Source organism: Euprymna scolopes, chromosome 35 (assembly GCF_053919585.1).
Source record: "Euprymna scolopes isolate OS-2025 chromosome 35, ASM5391958v1, whole genome shotgun sequence".
In the NCBI taxonomy this organism is placed as follows: Eukaryota; Metazoa; Mollusca; class Cephalopoda; order Sepiida; family Sepiolidae; genus Euprymna; species Euprymna scolopes.
In genome coordinates, this window is record NC_136516.1 from 40,069,335 (window position 1) to 40,090,428 (window position 21,094).

The 21,094-nt window shown below is 40.5% G+C and overlaps 1 protein-coding gene across 2 annotated transcripts in view; it reads right to left on the reverse strand.

Annotated features, from left to right (window-relative positions):
- The window catches only part of LOC145259831 (failed axon connections homolog), a 36,422-nt gene extending 17,231 nt beyond the window's left edge, over window positions 1-19,191 (reverse strand). Inside the window, exons 1-3 of one of the 2 annotated variants that reach the window (XM_080117657.1) lie at window positions 18,665-19,191; window positions 13,140-13,266; window positions 1,201-1,397 (exon numbers count right to left, since the gene is read on the reverse strand). In XM_080117657.1, coding sequence (XP_079973783.1) covers window positions 1,201-1,397; window positions 13,140-13,266; window positions 18,665-18,747 — 407 coding nt within the window. In that variant the 5' untranslated portion in view covers window positions 18,748-19,191. Of the gene's footprint in view, window positions 1-1,200; window positions 1,398-13,139; window positions 13,267-18,138; window positions 18,278-18,664 lie in introns of those variants that run through there. The other variant, XM_080117658.1, reaches the window with a different exon arrangement.
- Between the last annotated feature and the right edge of the window lie 1,903 nt (window positions 19,192-21,094).

Genomic DNA, 21,094 nt, shown 5'->3' on the forward strand with positions numbered 1-21,094 from the left:
CTATTAATAACCAAAAAAAAAAAAACTATTGATGGAAAAAAAAAAAACTATTAATAACCAAAAAAAAAAACTATTGATGGAAAAAAAAACAAACTATTAATAACCAAAAAAAAAAACTATTGATGGCAAAAAAAACAAACTATTAATAACCAAAAAAAAAAACTATTGATGGCAAAAAAAACAAACTATTAATAACCAAAAAAAAAAACTATTGATGGCAAAAAAAAAAAACTATTAATAACCAAAAAAAAAAACTATTGATGGAAAAAAAAACAAACTATTAATAACCAAAAAAAAAAAAACTATTGATGGAAAAAAAAAAAAACTTTTAATAACCAAAAAAAAAAACTATTGATGGAAAAAAAAAACAAACTATTAATAACCAAAAAAAAAAACTATTGATGAAAAAAAAAAACAAACTATTAATAACCAAAAAAAAAAACTATTGATGGAAAAAAAAAAAACTATTAATAACCAAAAAAAAAAACTATTGATGGAAAAAAAAAAAAACTATTAATAACCAAAAAAAAAACTATTGATGAAAAAAAAAAAAAACTATTAATAACCAAAAAAAAAAACTATTGATGGAAAAAAAAAACTATTAATAACCAAAAAAAAAAACTATTGATGGAAAAAAAAAAAACTATTAATAACCAAAAAAAAAAACTATTGATGGAAAAAAAAAACAAACTATTAATAACCAAAAAAAAAACTATTGATGGAAAAAAAAACAAACTATTAATAACCAAAAAAAAAAACTATTGATGGAAAAAAAAAACAAACTATTAATAACCAAAAAAAAAAACTATTGATGGAAAAAAAAAAAAACTATTAATAACCAAAAAAAAAAACTATTGATGGAAAAAAAAAACAAACTATTAATAACCAAAAAAAAAAACTATTGATGGAAAAAAAAAACAAACTATTAATAACCAAAAAAAAAAACTATTGATGGAAAAAAAAAACAAACTATTAATAACCAAAAAAAAAAACTATTGATGGAAAAAAAAAACAAACTATTAATAACCAAAAAAAAAACTATTGATGGCAAAAAAAAAAAAACTATTAATAACCAAAAAAAACAAAAACAAAAAAAAAAAACAATTGATGGCAAAAAAAACAAAAAACAATTAATAACAAAACAGAAACTGCAGGGGTAATGCGACTGGCTTGACTTTAAATATAAGATAATATTCTCACCAGAAGAGATTTTCCTCAGTCATTTTCTGCATGGCTCGTGCGACGGCTTTTTGTGTCTCACTTAATTTGTTGTTGAGGTTAACGTTGAATTTTTCATTCAGGAATTGGATGATGAAATGCGTGTCACTGATGACCTCTCCATTGTACATGATCCATGGTGTCTTGTGTTTCGGTGAAAATTCGTAAGTGTAGACGTTCTTGTATTGAAAAAGGATAAAAATTTAAAAAATTCACAAGATTGAAGTTGACAACTGCAGCAGCAGCAACAATAATTTTTTATGTTTATTTAGAATTACACTTAATAAAAAACAAAAATACACAAACATTTTTATGATGTACATACTCATCATGAAACGAAGATATCATATTCCAAAAATCACATAAATTCATTAAGTATTTTTTAACAAATTCACTGCTAATAATGAATAACACTGTTCTTTAAATTTATAGTCAGCAATATTTTATCAGGTGATTAGTGATAAAATAACTGCTTCTCAAAGATAAAGTAAAATCTGAGGAAGTGGAGCTCATAGAACTGACTGGAACCATACATCAGTTTGACAGTAAGAGAGTTCCTGTCAGACTGATTGTCGAAGACATACTCCTGACTGATATGAACACTTAATCAAGCTATTTCGGATTGCATGATTCAGAATGTTTTAAATAAGAATTGATATTGGCGTAATTTCTTACTTTATGTATTTTTTCTTTCGTTTTAACAATGATGAAGATTTTATGCCGGAATTTTTCTAATGGAAAAGGGTGCTTAGTTAGAATTACACCTAGTTAAAAAAAAAAAACAAAAAAAAAACAGAAATATCTTTATGATGTTCATTATCATCTCGAAACAAACATATCATATTCCAAAAATCACGTAAATTGATCAAGTAGTGTTTTGTTTTGAATTAAGAAAATCAAATTTTATGAGGAAGCAAACAGAAGGCTGAGAACAGTCATATTCTTCTAAATTTTGTCAAAATTTGAGGGCGACAATTCATTTCGACTACAGAGATTTTGTTTTTATTCAAAATAACTAACCCTTTTTAACCGCTAAATATCGTAAAATTTGATTATCTTAATTAAAAAAAACAAACTACTTGAACAACTGAAACCAGATTCTGTGCTGCCATGAGCATTTTTATGACAGTTTTCTAAGCCTCACTACTTCTGTGTTGGCTTAAAACAAATTTGAAGTGAGGATTTTATCTGTGAAGATTAACATGCAGCCTACATGCTATAGTCTACTGGAAAGCAACACCAGAGTATTATGTTGTGGCGAGTAATGCTAAAGATCTGAACGATTATTATTATTGATTTGTTAACTGTTATGTAGAAAAAAATATGATGAGAGAATGTTTTCAAAGAAAGGAATGTTTAGCTAAAAGAATTTGTTAAAAATCTAACGGAGGAATTTTGAATTAGATGTAGGAATGTTTATGAATAAAATATTACAGAGATATTTATGTAGTAAAATAGGTTTAGGAATTCAATTTTATAAACAATAAACAATGAAATTGACCTGGTAACAAAGAGTAGCTTTCGATGTATTGACTGGAGATACAAGTAAGAGTCAGAGAACAAGGGAGCCGTCCATGAGAGGAGGTTGACTTTGTCAGTCATGGAAGCATTCAACTGAGCAAACTATAAGAGACGATGTAAGGACTGAAGAGAGAGATACGTATCATTGTAAATCCCTGAGGGAAACACCTAACTGTGAAAATGAGAATAAACGAGGGAAATCAAAAAGAAGTCTTGTTATTGCTTCACAGTGAAATGTTTTCTTGCAGTGTCCAAGAGACGTTGGTTATTTGGTTGGTTGTTTTTGTTTTGCAGCATATCAACCCTTTTTAGGTTATTTAATGCCAAATCCAAAGATTTTGAAGAAAAATTTTTTAATAGGATATTTGTTTCTTCAAGTCAGTTTTTATTTACTTCATAGTTGGGACCCTAACAGGTACTACCATTCTGGGTCAGAGTGGACCTGGGAGCAATGGCAATTAAGGGATGGCTCCACGCTCCCCAAAGCCCGCAAGGTGGTGCCTCACCATCGGATATAGTTTAAGGTCATATCCAGGACCTCCAAAAGACGAAGGGAACCACAACCTAAGTTTAGTAATCCATTATCAAACGACCATTGTGTACTTATGTGTTATATTTGTTGAACCTGTCATGAACTAATGACTGTTACCTTGTCCATGTTATGTGAACTCTGTTTGAATATGTGTAATCATGCACACACACACACACACACACACACACACACACACACACACAAAACGAACATTTATAACCACTAGACAATACAAGCATCAGTTTCATGCACACGTATATTTATATAGACTTAACGTGCATGAACGCACATATATACACTCATTATATATACAACCCCACCTTGGCCTTCGGGGCAAGATCAAAGTGTAGTATCTGTTCTCTGATACATACACAGCGATAGGCAGTCGTGTTCTGGCGACACATTCTCGTGCCCGGAGAGCTTGTTGGGTAGCGTTCTGTCCGCACCCCCACTTTGTCTGTCTTTCTCTGCTCTCCCCCCTCCCCCACGGGGGGGGGATCCGAGCTGATAATTTACGACCTTCCCGCGAGGGAGGGTCGGAAACACTTTCTCTCTTCCCTCCACTAACCTCCCACTCCCTCTCTCAGTTCTATCTCCCCTCTTGCCGCCTTTGGCGCCACTTCTTTTTGGCGCCAAAGTCGGCTCCCAATTTGGACGCCGACTCCACGTCACTCATTTTGGTGAATTATACAGAAGAGAGAGAGCTTTTTTCAAAAATGGACACCCCCAGCCCGGGGACCACCAATACAGATACCCCCAGCCAGGAGGCTACCACAAGAAAAACTGCTCCCCAAGAGGACGGCTCCCCAACAGGGGAAGCAAAAAGCAACGGGGCATACCGCCCGGACACGAAACCGAAGGACGCCCCCCAGAAGGGAGAAAACTCACCAGCAGCTCCCCAAGAGGGCGACTCCCCACAAAGGGGAGAAAAAACAATGTTGGACAGGGCATCCCGCTCTGACAACAAAAATCAAGAGGCAGTAGCCCCAAAGGACGATAAGAGAGACAGTGCTCCCCAGGAGGGCTACTGCCCCAAAAGGGGAGCAAATCAAGAAAACGAGGGGGCATACAGCCTAAACCTCCCCAAAACAAAAGGGGCAAAAGCTCCCAAGGACAATGCTCCCCAGGAGGCCGACTCCCCAAAAAGGGAAGTATTTCCTGGAAGAAGTATAGAGCAGGGAGAGTCGGTCCCAAAGGAAAGCGGAAAGGGAAATGCCCCTCAAAATAGCAACCCTTCCGCCAAGGAACAGCAAAAACAGTCCAACCTCACCAAAGATCCAACACCAACAAGAGGGTTGGCATGGGGGAAGACTGTAGAGAAGCAACTGTCCCCTCAAGAGTATAAAGACTTGTACTTGACCAAGTACAGACAATACATAGAGGGGGCAGAAATTAAACCAGTGCCAGGCGCTTGGGAGGCAATCGAAGACAGAGTGCTCTCCCTCATCATCTCGGATATGCCGGAAAACCGCCTCCTAGGGATGAAAAAGGAAGACATGGCAGGGCTCCTACATAAGCTAAATATCCCGGTATTATACCTGTACCAGAGGAGCTACGCCATGTGGGACATCCTCCTACCCACCAAGGAAGATGCAGAGAGACTCTCCCTCCAAGAAATAAAGCATGGGAGAGTCAAACTAACACCTGAATACCAGGGCAAGAGAAGGACTCGGGTGCAGGTATTTAATGTGCCAACCCAAATACCTGCGGAAGTATTAGGATGCCTCTTCAGCCAGTACGGTGAGGTAGAACAGGTGACCCCAATACGGTCAAAAACTGGGACTCACCTGGGCTGCTACACAATAGCAATGAGGCTGAAGAGGAAAGGTTTTCAGGCAATACCACCGCTGCTGACATACAAAGACGCCAGCATAACGGTAGTGGTGGAGGGCCGTCGTCCACACTGTTGGTTCTGCCAAAAGCAGGGCCACATGGCTAGGAGTTGCCCCCAAAGGGTAACCCCTAATCCAATAACCCAAAAGGCGGTCACATCCACTGAGACAACGCCCGCACCAAAACAGGCGGCAACAACCCCTGCAACTGCAGCACCAACCCCAGCTCCAAGGAAAACTCAAACCACCCAGGAGGCCAAGGGGGAAGAATGGAGCACGGTAGTGAGACAAAAGCGGAAACACTTAATCCCTTCTGCCACCGTCCCACCACCAGCCCAAAAATCGAGGCAGGAGCCTCTGCAAATGCAGAAACAACAACAGCCACCGCAGCCAATGCCGCGGAAACAACTGCAGCAGCAACTACTGCAACAGCAAAATCAGCAAGTGCAGCAGAAGCAGCAGCAGCAACGACACCAGCGAGAGCAGCAACAACAAAAACAGCTGCAGCAGCAAATAGAGGAGCAGACACAACCAACGGTCCCCACACCAATCGAGACGGGGATCAAGCGGAGAAAAGACTGCTCCTCTGAGGATGAATCCGCAAGTGAGAGGGAGAGGAACTCAACCTCACCTCTCCCCGGTTCATTCGAAAGAATGAAAAAGAAAAACAAAAGAAGAAAAGAGGAAGAAAAGGTGGCCCCCACTCCCTGTGAACATACACCACCCCTAACAACAAAATCCACTTCCACCCCCAAACCACACACTGCAACAACACCAGACACCGCACCAACACCAGACACCGCACTAACACCAGACACCGCACCAACACGAGACACCACACCAACACCAGACACCGCACCAACACCAACACCAGACACCGCACCAACACCAAACACTGCACCAACACCAACACCAACACCAGGCACCACACAAACACCCGTCCCCACACCAAGGCAAACTGAGCCACTACCCCAAAAAGAAAATGAAAAGAATGAACCGAGGGAGAGGAGAGACTCCTCTGCCTCTTGCAGACCAAAGGTCCTTGCCCCTGAGGAACTATGTTATGTAGACCCTCTATCTGTGGCCACAGACATTTCCCATCGGCAGAGGAAAAACTTAAAACCTCTGCTCGATTACAAACAGATAGAGGGGAAAGATGTAAATATCCCCTCAAATTTCCCGGACGCCCCACTCCTAATAACCTTTGTCAGAACTCCAGAGGCCTGCAAGACCAACTTGTGGACAAGGCTGCAGGCCGCTGAAGGGGCGTTTCCGGGAATTGAACTGGTTAAAAAAAATGACCCTTCTCTTGATGAACTGTCAAAACAATGCAAGGGAAGGGTCCCAGTGTTGGTCCATCCGTCACTCTATAGGGCCCTTAAATTGACCTACCCTTTGGATGTCGGCGGCATTGTGAGAGAAGGTCAGGACATGAAAAACCTGACCACCTTGAGCATTGCACACAACGTCGGTGTCCTTTCCCCGGCTGACTTCGGAGCTGAGTGTAACACACCTTAAGGTAGGTACCATGGCTTTGAATTTGGCTAGTCTGAATGCGAGGGGCTTGAGATCATCTGGCCGGGCGGCTCGCCTCCGGCACGACCTCTTGTCCCTGGGAGTGGATGTCGCTGCGATTCAGGAGACGCATTTCGTTTCCTCTGTGGACTGTCAGGTGCTGGCCCGAGACTTTGAGGTTTTCTCAGCATATGGCAGCCCGCGGGGGAAGGGAGTTTCCGTGCTGGTTAAACGTACCCTGTCGGCGACGGTCGACGTTGTCCATAGAGATGCAGTGGGTAGGCTGGTTGTGGCCGATGTTGCCGTAAAAGATTCTGTGTTTCGGGTGATTGCGGTTCATGCGCCCAGCACCGCTCGTGAGAGGGTCTCATTCTTCAGTCAGCTTGACGCGTTTGTAGATTGTCGGAAGCGGGTAGTGCTAATGGGGGATTGGAATTCCATCTTAGACCCCGACATAGATAAGGTAGGAGGCGGAGCTAGAGGATCGGAGAGGTGCGAGTCCAGCCTGGCTGATCTGATGGCTAGATGCGGTCTGGTCGACAGGTTTCGGGTCGAGCATCCAGGGCGGGAGATGTGGACGTGGACCAATAGTGTTTCCTCCTATCCAAATACTTATTTGGACAGGATGTTAGTTAGGAGAGGCGAAGTAGACTTCTTATCTTGTCCCACGTTCACTTGGCTAGGCCAGACGGACCATAAATTAGTTATGGCCCGGCTGAAGCTAGGAAATAGGCCTAAGTTAGCGGGGTACTGGAAGTTAAACACCTCCCTTCTGGAGAGACAAGACTTCCAAGATCAGTTAAGAGAATTGATTAAAAAGGCACTAGTGGGGGCGGTTACCGGGAGTAAGTGGTGGTTAGGTCTCAAAGCCAAGATCAGAAGCTTCTCCGTCAAGTATGCCCAGTGCCTCGCACTAGATAAGGCCAAGACGAAGAAGAAGCTAGAGCAGAAACTAGCCCAGGCTACCGGGGAGGGTGATAGGGTTAGTCAGGAACTAGCTAAGCAGGACCTTCTACGCGAGACTAGCGAGCGTTACGAAGGCCAAGTAGTTAGAGCTAGGCTTAGAAAGATAGGCAACGAAGCAGTCAATTCTGATGCAGACGTGCGCCGTGAGGTTTCTAGGCGTGGCTCGGACAAATATATTGCAAAAATCAAACATCCGAATGGACGCACCCTGGAATCGACTCGGGAGATCTGCGAGGGGTTTCGAGAACATTTCGAGGAGCGTTTTACGCAGCAGCCCGATCTTCCGGTCCTTGAGTTTAGCGACTATTTGGCCGACTCTCCCCGCCTCGAGGCGGCTAGAGCGGCTGGTTGCGAGGGCCGGGTGACGGAGCAGGAGGTCTTTACTGCGCTGAAGCAGGTCAGCTGTGACAGATCGCCAGGACTTGATGGTCTGCCATACGAACTGTACTTGAGGCTGTCGCCCATGTTTCTGCCTCTTCTGACGGATATGTTCAACCATTGGTTTGCTCAGGGATCCATCCCAGGGCAGGTGACCAAGGGAGTGATCACATTGCTGAAGAAAGGTGACGGGCATGGAGGGGAAGAGTTAGATGACTACAGGCCCATAACTCTGCTAAACACAGAGTTGAAGATTTTGGCCAAGGTCCTGTCGAATCGGCTGCAGGTTGTTATCGACGAGTTGGTTGAACCAGAACAGAACTACGCTGTGAAGGGGAGATCGATTCAGAACAACTTGCACCTGATCCGCATGATCCTAGAGGGGGGAATAGATGACGACACAGAAGCCGCGCTGATAAACTTAGATCAGTCCAAAGCTTTCGATAGGGTCGACCATCGTTTCCTGGCATCTGTCTTAGAGGCCGCCGGTTTTAAACCGGACTTTTGCAAGTGGATCTCCATAATGTATCGGCAGCCCATGGCTGTCGTGCAAGTGAACGGAAAGCGCTCGAAACCCTTTGTTATCTCTCGGTCGGTTCGTCAGGGTTGTCCGCTGTCGCCCCTGCTTTATGTCCTGGCTTTGGAGCCTCTTCTCCGCAAGCTGAGACATGGGGAGGCAAATTCGGCCCTGCGCGGAATGGCTCTGCCTGGCGGCTCAGCTGCCAAGGTATCCGCGTTCGCCGATGATGTCACGATCTTCGTGTCGGGCTCCAGAGACATTGAGGTCGTGTCGGAGGCACTCACACAGTACGAAAGAATTACAGGGGCCAAGATAAACCGCAACAAGTCGGTAGGACTGCGGTTGGGCGCATGGAGTGGCAACGCAAACCTCCCTGCGCCCTTCAGCTGGACAGATGGCCCGGTCCGGATCCTCGGCGTGTGGTTCGGACCGGGTCTCCAGCTTGACAAGAATTGGTTGGAGGTACGGTCAAAGGTGGAGGCTGCAGTCAGTTCGTGGCTTCCTAGGAAACTTTCCTTAAAGGGTAGAGCTGAGGCGTGCGCCACTTACGTCTTTCCTCTCATCCTTTACCGACTGGCCGTACTTCCCCTGCCTGCACAACACCTAAAAGCTCTCGTCGAACTCTTGTCCTCGCTCCTTTGGGACAGAGGAAGACACTGGGTGAGCAGACAGGTCTGTATTCAACGTCCGTGTGAGGGAGGCTTGGGAATGCCGGACTTGAAGTGTCATCGAGATGCTGAGAGACTGGCCTTCCTGAGCAACTATATGCAGGAGGACCAACCGTGGCACCCCGTGGTTACTGCCGCCTTCCCCGACCTCGTTCTCGACCCTTCCATCGAGAGCCGTCGCAGGCCGCGGGGAGAATCTGCCTACATGAAAGAGTGCCGAGCCGCGCTAAAACGACTACCAAGGTCCAGTGACCTTGTGACTGCTACCCGTAGGGAACTCCACAGGGATCTAGTGAGGGAGGCCGCTGACGACCCGCTATGCGCGCGTTTGGGGTGGCAGCAGAGTGAGATCCGCTCCGCGTGGAGCTGGGCGCCAGGTTCGAGTCATCTGAACAATTCGGAGTTCTCTCTGACCTGGCGATTGGCCCGAAATGCACTTCCACTCAACAACATACAATGCAGTTCTGGGTTTCTGGAGTCGCCCGATTGTCCCCGTTGTGGGACAACGGCTGTGGAAACTACGGATCACGCTTTCTTTGATTGCCGCGAACTCCGCCAGTACTGGTCGTATGTCAGTGGGGTGACGGCTCGCATCGATCCTGAGCATCCTCGCCCAATTACTGTATCCAATGTTGTGGACAACGTGAGGCCGCCGTGGGACCGGGAAAGACAAATGGTCTACGTTACGATTCTGGCCGTGGCGAGAATGGTGATTTGGACGTCGCGTCTGCAAGGTTGCCGGGGGGTGTTGTCTTTTTCTGATCAAGATCTGATCGCGTTCTTTAAACACCAACTACGGGTGAAGATCAGATGTGATAGAAGAAGGCTGCATCGCGCGGCATTTGACAGAAGATGGATACATGTGGCAAGTCTGTGTGTACGAAGAGGAGCCAAATTCGAATACGTGTTCCCCGCCTAGGTGTGGAACGCGCAGTTCTGTAAAGTTAAATTAAACAAGTAGTCTCTCAGCTAGCTGAGTGTGTGTTCCATCCCTCCCCGATTAGGAAGCCTCCAAGATCCCCATCCCCTCTTACCTGCAATTTTTGTTTTTCACCCCTTCCTCGAAATTTTACCCATCTTGGAGAAAAAGAAATACAAACTAACCTCCATCCCTTACCCACAAAATTTTCTTTTCTCCATTCACCCCCATCTAGAGGGCATCCCCACCTAGAGACTGACCCGCAGAAGCGAGGTTCCTTTTACAAACCTAGTGGAACGGGCAGTCTATCAACTAGACGGGGTTGGGAGGGTCCTACTAATCACCTTTTGTTTTTTTCTTCCCCCTCCCTCGACACAAATGAATTATTGTTACCATTTTATTGTTATCTTTTTTGTTTTTACACGTCAATAAAAAATGTTTTAAAAATTGGGAGTTACTAGGACGTCCCCCAAGATGAAAGGGTGAATGCGGTATTATGGTGAAAGAAGATACTAGCTGGGAGAAACTTTTGACTTTGTTTAGTTCTGGAGCGACAAGGATGACCAACGACCCCCAAAATCCCCCCTTTTGAGTTGGCCATGTGCCTAAGTTTTTTGTTCACCGTTAATTTTACTGTATTTTTTTAACATGAATAAAAGATTTAATATCTCAAAGTGTAGTATCTGTTCCGGCAGATACTGCAAGCTATGACTAGCAAAGACCAGATGTGGGGGCAACCCCACATGCCTGACCTTTAACCAGCTCCCATTTCCCACCTCTCGGGAGCTGGTCCCCTTTTCCCCTTCCCCCTCCCTTCACTCCTCACATTAAAAATCGGCCTTGTGCCTAATTTGCTCGGTGGGGGAGCAAATAAATACCATCTGTTCCGGCAGATACTGCAAGTAAAGACCATTATAAGACCTTGGTCAATGTAGGGGAAACCCTTCATACCAATTGTCACTATCCAGCTCCCCTAGTCCCCGGGGAGTTGGTCCCCATTTCCCCTTCACTCCTCACATTAAAAATCGGCCTTGTGCCTAATTTGCTCAGTGGGGGAGCAAATAAATACCATCTGTTCCGGCAGATACTGCAAGCTATGACTAGCTATGACTAGCAAAGACCAGATGTGGGGGCAACCCCACATGCCTGACCATTAACCAGCTCCCATTTCCCACCTCTCAGGAGCTGGTCCCCTTTTTCCCTTCCCCCTCCCTTCACTCCTCACATTAAAAATTGGCCTTGTGCCTAATTTGCTCGGTGGGGGAGCAAATAAATACCATCTGTTCCGGCAGATACTGCAAGCAAAGACCATATGTGGGGGCGACCCCACATATAAGACCTTGGTCAATGTAGGGGCAACCCTTCATACCAATTGTCACTATCCAGCTCCCCTAATCCCCGGGGAGTTGGTCCCCATTTCCCCTTCACTCCTCACTTTAAAAATCGGCCTTGTGCCTAATTTGCTCAGTGGGGGAGCAAATGAATGCCTCAAAGTGTAGTATCTGTTCTTCAGATGCTGCACTTTAATTTCTTGTTCTCTGTCAGTGGAAGAGAAATCTTTCACGACTGAGACAATTTTTATTTTTGTTCCTTTTCTCCACATTAAAAAACGACCCTGGTGTCTAACTCTGTCTTGTGGGGAGACATTGTAAATAGGAACCCCACAATCCAATAGCAACACCGGAGTATTGTGTTCCACAGTTATTGGAAAGAAACTTTTCTCATGGAAGTTCTCTTTAGTTTTAAGTTCATAGCATCTAGTCAATATTAAGTTTAAGGTTCTCAAAATTCATATAAAAATAAGACCAGTTGCTAAATATCTCAGCTGTTTATACCGAGAAATAATTTTGACAAAGACGTACACCTGGTGATAAATGCAAGAACAAGCATAAAATAATTATCAAATGTACCAAAAGGTCATTTGAATAAAAATTATGAACTTAAAATCAGCAGCAATATATTACATATGAAAGATACCATTGTGGAATTTCCACAGGTCTCATTAGTTAATAATTATATTAAAAATGTTATCACCATATATAATAAAATAATGTTGTTTTTCCCATGTAACTTACGGGAAAATAATCAAACACTTACCATGCAAATCTTTAACACTCACGACTCATAAATTGTGTTTCACAAAAGTATGCTTACCCTTTGTCCTCGTTTACAAGCTATTACATTTAATCCAACTAAACTGCTTCTCTCAAATACGTAATCCTACAATGAAAGTAGCAATGACTTTCACTTTCCTGCAATTAAGTCCTCCCACTTAGGAACATCACGATAGTTACTCAATACAGAACTCTGAAAATGTGAAAATGATACATCTTCATTCACACAATTCTGAGGTAGCATGTTCAGGACTGCAGAACACAGTACGAAAGGAGACTACCAGTACATCTCTGAGCAAACACCAGTGTGATTATGCAGAGGGTTTAATGTGAATGTATATCATTGCAGGTTTGGTCTGTTCAGCTACATCACAGGACGATATTTAAGCATTGCGATGAAACAAGAACCATGAAATACTCTGTAGGTAACAGATGCAACTGCTATATTCCAGTGGGTAAGCAGTAAATCTAATTCAAGTAGATCATATACTCCAGAGGGAATAGGGTTGCGACAGGGAATATGTAGTATGTATGTGATGGAACAACGCTGTAGATGCTCAAGAGAACCCGAGAACACCTTGCCAACTCCAGCGAGCACAAGAGACCCTAATAATAATAATAATAATAATAATAAAATTTAAAAAATTCTGAAATATAAATTTGGTATTTGTACTGTTTACAGACAGTGTGTAAATAATAGCATTATTATTTAGAAAGCCATTATTAACATGCAAAGGAGAGCTTTTTAAAAAACTATTTTATACTTTCGGTTAACAATTTAATAAACAATAGATACCATAACAATTAAATTTAACATGAAAATATTATCTAACGGTGCATAAACTGCACAAGGATGATAAATTTATATATTAGAAAATCCAACCAAAACTCAGATCATAGATCAAAAAACAAATCAAACTATTTTTTATAAACATATAATCAAATAATCCACTTACCTTATAAGGAATGTTGGCCATTCTCAGATAAGTTTCCAACTTGATGGCAAACGGGGACATATTTGGGGCCACGGGAATTCTGGGAAATTGGTGCAAGATGACAACATTTTTTGGGTAGTTACGCTTCCTGAAAAAAAAAACAATTGCAAAATTCTTTATTTATATATATTCTAAGAAAAAAAAGATCTTCAAGGTGAAGACGTTAATCGTATTATCGTTAAAAAATCAACAAGAAATTTACATAAGTTTAAAGATGATTAAAAGTAACAGTAAAATTATTTAGGACTTCGTAACGTAACGGATAACGCACCAGGCTGTAATAGATTTGGTCTAAGGTTCGATTCCTAGAAACAGTCAAGCTACGCTGAAGATAGATAGGCTCTCGAAACATGCATGTCTGTAGATTACTGTTTTATAAGCAAAATAAAATAATAAATAAATAAATAAAATATTATTTGTTTATGTTCAAATAAAATATGGGCGATTTTCTAAGAAAGAAAAAAAAAGATCTTCAAGGTGAAGATGCTAATTAACGGTATTATCATTTAAAAAATCAACAAGAAATCTCTCTCTCTCTCTCTGTATATATATATATATATATATATATATATATATATATATATATATATATATATGTGTGTGTGATGTTCATTTGTTTTTGTTTGCGATACATTTTGGATACATTCAATTATTTATATGAAAGTGCATTTTTACCTAAATGCGAGTTGGGAATAATTTCCCCTTTTGCCAACTTGGTACCCCCAAATTGGGAGCGGCATATGTATTGTTTTTAAAATATAATTGTCCACTAGATTCAGCCACTCTGATGAGTTGTAAACAACGAAACAGGTGTCAGTGGATAGTTTTAAAAGCAATATATATATATATATATATATATATATATATATATATATATATATATATATTTCTCCTAGATGTATATCTTAACAAAGATCTCCTAGTGATCTAAATACGCCCCCAGACACTCATCTGGGGATTTCTAAGTCTCAGTGCTAAATATATACATGTATGCATAGTAGCCCTCCATGACCTCAAAAGGAGGCTAACAGGTGCTACACCTTGCTCAAGGGTGACCTGGAACCGTGCAAGCAGAGGCGTTCATCTTCCTGAGATATTATACATACCTGCATACCCATGCAAAGGTCTCTCAGAGCCATGAAGGAATGATTGTGGTATAGAAGGCCATCGAGCTTCAAGAAGCTTTGGACAGTAAAAACACCAAAGCTTTCTATGATGATCCCAAGATCCAGATTCCATATATCTCGGATATCCTGTTCTGTTATGGGGAAACAAACGGTTATCATTATGTCAATAACGTCTCTTTTGTGCATATATTCTTCAGAAAAATTAGAAGTAGCGTTAAAATATGAACAAAGATGGCTGTCAGAACAAACACCCGATGTTGAGTCTCATATGAACTTTTTTCCTTCTTGCAGCATCATATTATCATGCATTTTTTCTATCTAAGCAAATAATTCCTAATTTTTTCTGAAGAGTATATGCACGAAAAGAGACGGCATTGACATAATAATAACTTTTTGTCTCTGCATAACGAAACGGATTTGTGAAAAATGTACCGAAATTTTAACATGCTGGAGGAACTGTTTTGAATGAAAAATAAATATTTGGGTGTTGGAATGTAACTATTTAATATATACGCTGTTGTTAAATTTAATATCCATTGAGCTTCTAAACAAAAAAGATTAGTATACACAGAGAGTGACATATAATTGAAACGCATATTTTACCAAAACCTATATACATATATATATATATATATATATATATATATATATATATATATATATATATATATATATCTATAAAAGTGAACGTGTCTGTCTGTCTGTCTGTGTGTCTGTCTGTCTGTGTACATTTCCCTACGCAATAACTCTGTCAATTTTTAGTCTATAGACTCGAAATTTGAAATACCGGGTACTGAGATTTGGGAAAATCGATGTGACGGATGTCAGCCAGAAATTTGGCTGTTAAGGGGTCAAATTTCAACGATTTGACCTTTAAGAACTCTACCAAACTCCTCCGACAATTTTGGGTCTAGACACTTGAAATTTTAGATATAGGTTCCTTGAACCTGGATCTAACTTAATAAAGTGATTTGAGCCCGAAACTATAAATTTTAAGGGGTCATAATAGGGGTCAAATTTTTAAAAAATTAACCATTTTTTTTTGTTTTTTTGCTTTTTTTGCACAGCATACACCTCCAAACACCCGAGCAACGCCGGGCACCCCTGCTAGTATATATATATATATATATATATATATATATATATATATATATATATATATAGCAAAACTGGTAATTAGTAAAAACCTTAAGAAAGTGCTTAATATTATTGCATAGAAAATATATATTTTTTATCACCGTTTTATCTGTTTAGTTACACATGTTTCGGTTACCGAATCGTATCAACGATCCAGTAACTTCGTCAGGCTTTAACAGAAATGATTATTAAGATTGGGAAAGCGATACTAGAAGAAGCAGAAAAAAGGGGGGGGTCAATTCTATTTGACAAATTTTAGGTTTTAAGATTTAATAATTAAATAAACATTGAAAAGGGGTGAGTTGGAGTTTAAAAACCTCCGTCTATTCCTATCCGTGTCTGGTTGAATTTTTTAGGGCCCCAACTATGGGTTAAATAGAAACCGACTTGAAAAGAAAATATATTCTATTAAAAATCTTTTCTTCAAAATCTCTGGATTCGGCATTAAATAACCTGAAAAGGGTTGATATGCAAACCAACCAAAAACAGCATTAGTAACATTTCCTGTGAAAACAGCAGTTCAACGGAAAAATGAAAATGAAATCATAAATGTAAAATCTAAAATCTGCATAATACATAAAATATCATATAAAGATGAGAAGATCATGAATAAATAATAGAAATATGTATGTGTGTATGTAGTTTACACACACACACACACACACACACACACACACACACACACACATACTCAGGTGAGTGGCATTATATGAAGCATATAAGCGTCGTTGTTATTGAATTTATTATTTTTCATAGAAGTAAAAATATAACACACACACACACACAGACACACACATACATACATACATATATATATGAATGGCAAATATGGCCGAACAACAAATTTTGGGCGTCATAATATATAATATGCCATCTGAAATAAAAAGACCGCTCGGCGAATTGAAAAGATACCCCCCCCCAAAAAAAAGAATAACTCTTGTCATGTTCAATCAGACGTGCTTGAATAAGGACTTGCTGCCAAAATACACACACACACACACACACACACACACACACACACACACACACACACACACATATATATAATATATATATATATATTATCTCAGGCACACAAACATATATACTTATTAAACAGTAATCTACAGACACGTGTTTCGCCATATCTACAGTGAAACACGTATCTGTAGATAACTTTTTTATAAGTAATATATAATATATAATTTGTGTGTGTGTGTGTGTGTGTTCATTTTTTTACGCCTCAAAAATATCGGTGGTCGTTCAGATCTAAGGAAGCCTATCTACCCGATCTCCAAGGAGACATTTTATACCGAATTTCATTATAGTTAATTTTTTTTTAATTGGCACGCGCGCGCGCGCACACACACACACACACACACACACAAACACGCACACGCGCATTCAGGTGAGTGTTAGGGTATGAAACATAAAAGCGTTGTTTTTGAATTTATTAAATTTTTATTTTGATATTTCGAGTCCTTCGCGCTTTGTCAAAAAGAATGAAACCGCTGAGAACACCGAAATTTTCAACTTTTGTTATTTTTTTGAAAAAGAACGGAAGACTGCTCGAAATATCAAAATTAAAAAAATAATAAATTAAAAAACAACAATAGCGTTTTTATGCTTCATACGCCACCAATCGTCCTGAAAATTCTTCTGTAGATATATAAGTGGACTAACAAACAAATTTATACATGTATGTATGTATGTGTGTGTGTGTGTGTGTGTGTGTGTGTGTGTGTGTGTGTGTGTGTCAGGTCATGTCATATGCTACTGGCACCATGTAACCCAGTACTACCTGTCTCATGGTCGGGTCACCGGCGACTAAACTGGTTCCCCCACCAGACTTGTTTGGTAAGGAGGGTGGCTAGTCTCCCTAAAGGATTAAAAACAAGACCTTCCAAAGGGCGAATGAACCCTTTTTTGGGGTCAACGGTCAACTAGTACCGTGTGTGTTTGTGTGTATGTATGTTTGTGTTGGGGTGGAGAGGGCTCCTATAACCGTGGTGAAGGCAACCTTTCTAGGAGAAGCAAATCTCTGATTTAAAAAAAACTATTAAGCGGAAGACCAGTACCCGCATTAAGCTGGTCTGCAGTTTAACTTGTTGCTGGCTATCGTGCTCTTGCTTGTTGCTGGATCTCAACATTTTGAACCGAGACAGAGACTTAGCTGTCGTACAAAGCTAAGACTCTGTAACATCATGTGTGTATAGATACCCCCTAAGGCATTTGTCTATAAAAATGGTCCTGTGGCGATGTAAGTCATTTTTGGGCTCATGGACTTTAAGTGTCTGAGGGAGTGGCACTCGTCTGACAAGAAGTTGCAATCATCATGTGTGTGTGTGTGTGTAAGAGAGAGGGAGAGAGAGAGAGAGAGAGTAGTCGGATATATGGATAAATAGATAGATGGCCTTAGATATAAAAAGACCTTTGATATATGCGACCCTGTGTATGTTCTGCCGTGTCTGTAAAGTCGATGCGTGCATGATGGTCTATGTGTCAGTGTCTTTTACAGTCATGGCGTGCTGGCTATACGCATCTGTTTATGTGTGCTTGTGTGTGTATTTGTACGCAGGGTGCCTATGTATTTGTATGCGTGCGCATATGTAATTGCGTGCTTAGTGAGTGCTGCTGCTTCTTGTCATTATAATTGTTATAATTGGATATTTAAAAAAATACAATTTAAATTTAAAAAAATACTATTAGGTACTTACGCGTCATGTCGAAATTAGTAAAACTTCCTCCCAAATTACGTAAAAAATGATCAATTAGAATATCTGCTAGAACTGTTTTTACCATAAATAAAAAATAAACACAGATCATTATGGTATATCCTCGATCCGTTGTTTTCTAATTTGAAATAGCGAAAGTTAAGTGAAACAAGGGAGATAAGTTAGTTTGTCACACAGAATTGGCCACAATAAAATAAACACATAAAACTTAATTCTTTGCTTTTTCTTTTAATTATTTTTATACTCGAGCATTTTCCGTAATTTTTGGAATTTTTACTCATTTCGACACGTTAGTACGTAATAGCTTTTTAAATGCATTTTTGATAGCCGCTTAGAGCGTTTGTGCGTGCGTGTGTGTGTGTGTGTGTGTGTGTGTGTGTGTGTGTCAGAGAGTATGCGTGTTCCCTTGTATATGACTCTGAGCATGTGTGTGCGTGTGTGTGCCCTTGTTCATCTACCCAGCCCTTGATCCCCCATTGCGATTACCCCTCCCGCGGCCATGACTCACCTCCGCCTTGCAATAAATTGGTGACATATGAATCCCAGCACTAAAATCAGGAAGACGCCGGCAAGGAAACCTTCGATCCTCATCTTTCTCTGCTCCTTAGTCCCTGGTTTTAAACGACAAACAAATATATATCTATTTCTGTTCCCAAGTTGAAAAACACTTTTTCTCCTTTTTTTTCTCAGTCAAGTGTTTTTACTTTTCTACAAATGCCACAAGTTGTTATAATTGTCAAGTTTGAAGTGAAAACGAATATTTGTGACGGATCCCCTCAAAAGATACGAACTGTGCCGCGAGCCAATCGCGATTGTTGTTGGGACAGAAGAAGCTGTCGTCTTCTTTAATCGTTCGAGTTTTTAAACTCGGCAGATTAGCCATAAAGCGGGTTGAAAGAGCAGTCTGGGACATTTAATTTGTCAGTAATAGAGATATTGTTGTTGTTGTTGTTGGTGGTGGTGGTGGTAGTGGGGGTGGTGCCGGTGGCGGGGACGGCGGTCGACGTTTTCGTCTTTCGTTCAGAGTTTAGTTGCGAGGGCAGATTTGTCCTAATTTTCAAAAAGTTCTAGCATATTTACTTATCGCAAGAAGAAGAAGAAGAAGAAGAAGAAGAAGATGAAGAAGAAGAAGACCGAGGCAAAGAAGAAAGATGAAGAAGGGATTTGAAGAGAAGGAGGAGGAGGAGGAGGAAGAAGAAGAAGAAGAAGAAGAAGAAGAAGAAGAAGAAAAAGAAGTTTCTATAATTTTAATGAAAACATTTCACAAAAAAGTGTTATCTAGAGACAAGAATTAAAATTCACTTCATTGACCGCCAGATTTAATTGTCTGTCTGTCTGTCTGTCTGTCTATCTCTCTCTATATATATTCATCCACATACAGTACTGTTTCGCCGTATCACAGCTCATCAGTGCGGATTTTTTTTTTTTTTTTTTTTACACAGTGATCACCACTTATCAAGGCCCGGAAGCCACTCAGGGATAAGGGTTATTGCAAGTACATTACGTTAGTGTGGAGATTTGATGAAGTGTTTACTTAAGGGGGCGGTTCATTAGGAATTTGTTAACGTTGGACTTGAAGACATCCAAGTTGTAGTCCGGTGGGAAGCAGGCAGACAGAACAGAGTTCCACAGGCGTGCAGTTCTAAGAAAGAAGCTTTGTTCATGGAATCCGCGTTTTGATTTAGGCACAGATAAAGAGGGGGGAAACTTTTGACAGTGGATTCAGCTAGACGGGTGTTTTTCGTGAAAGATTGGCGAGGGGGGACCAGAGATTGGAGTTCAGACGAGTACCTGCCATGGAAATAACGATAAAACAAGGATAGGCTCGCAACGTCTCTTCTGTGGGAGAGAGGTTGCAGGGTAGAGAAAAGGGCATCCCCCACTAAGCCACGAAGTCTGTTTTGTACTCTGTCAAGGCAGGATAGGCTGTTTTTAGCAGCTCCTGCCCAGATATGGCAACAGTATTCCATCCTTGGACGTACTTGGCTTTTATATAGATAGAGAATTGCATCAGTAGTGAGATATCTTCTGGAGCGGTAGAAGGATCCCACCATCTTTCCAGCGACCTTGGCAACAGACTTGATGTATGTGTTCCATTTCAGATCAGGAGTAAAGGTCAAATCCAGAAGCTTGTCAAAACACGGGGCCTCACCCAGACGAGAGCCATCCATCACAATTGATGCCAGATGGGGATCAGAGCGTTGATGACACACACACACACACACACACACACACACACACACATATATATATATATATATATATATATATATATATATATATATATATATATATATATATATTAGTGGTCTAGCCAGGCCACAAGGGAGATAACCAAGCAAAAGAAAACCCTTAAAATTCATCCCAAAGCAGCAAAACTAAAGCTTGCTTGCCAAAACACTATATATACAAATGTAGGCAAATTTGGGCATATTTTATTGGTTTGAAAATATAGGTTCTTTTTTACTAATTGTCATAAAATTCTAACCATAGAATAATATTATAATCTTCAAAATACCTGCAAATTTTCATGTAGTTTCGTCCTATAGAACCAAAGATATGAGCATTTAAATATTCAATTTGGCTACGAGTATAGATATATCCATATTAGTGGCCTGGCAAGACCACAAGGGAGACGACCAAGAAAAAAATTCCAAAGCAAAATTCATCTCAAAGCAGCAAAGCTAAAACTGGCTTGCCAGGACACTATATATAAATGTATACTAATTTGGTCATATTTTATTGGTTTGAAAATATTGGTTCTTTTTAACTAACTGTCATAAAATTTTAACCAAAGAATAATCTTCTAAAAGCCTGCAAATTTTCATATAGTTTTGACTCATAGAACCAAAGATATGAGCATTTCAATATTCAATTTGGCGGCGAGTAAAGGTATATCCATAAATAGATATACCACTTTTTTTGGGCAATTTTATAA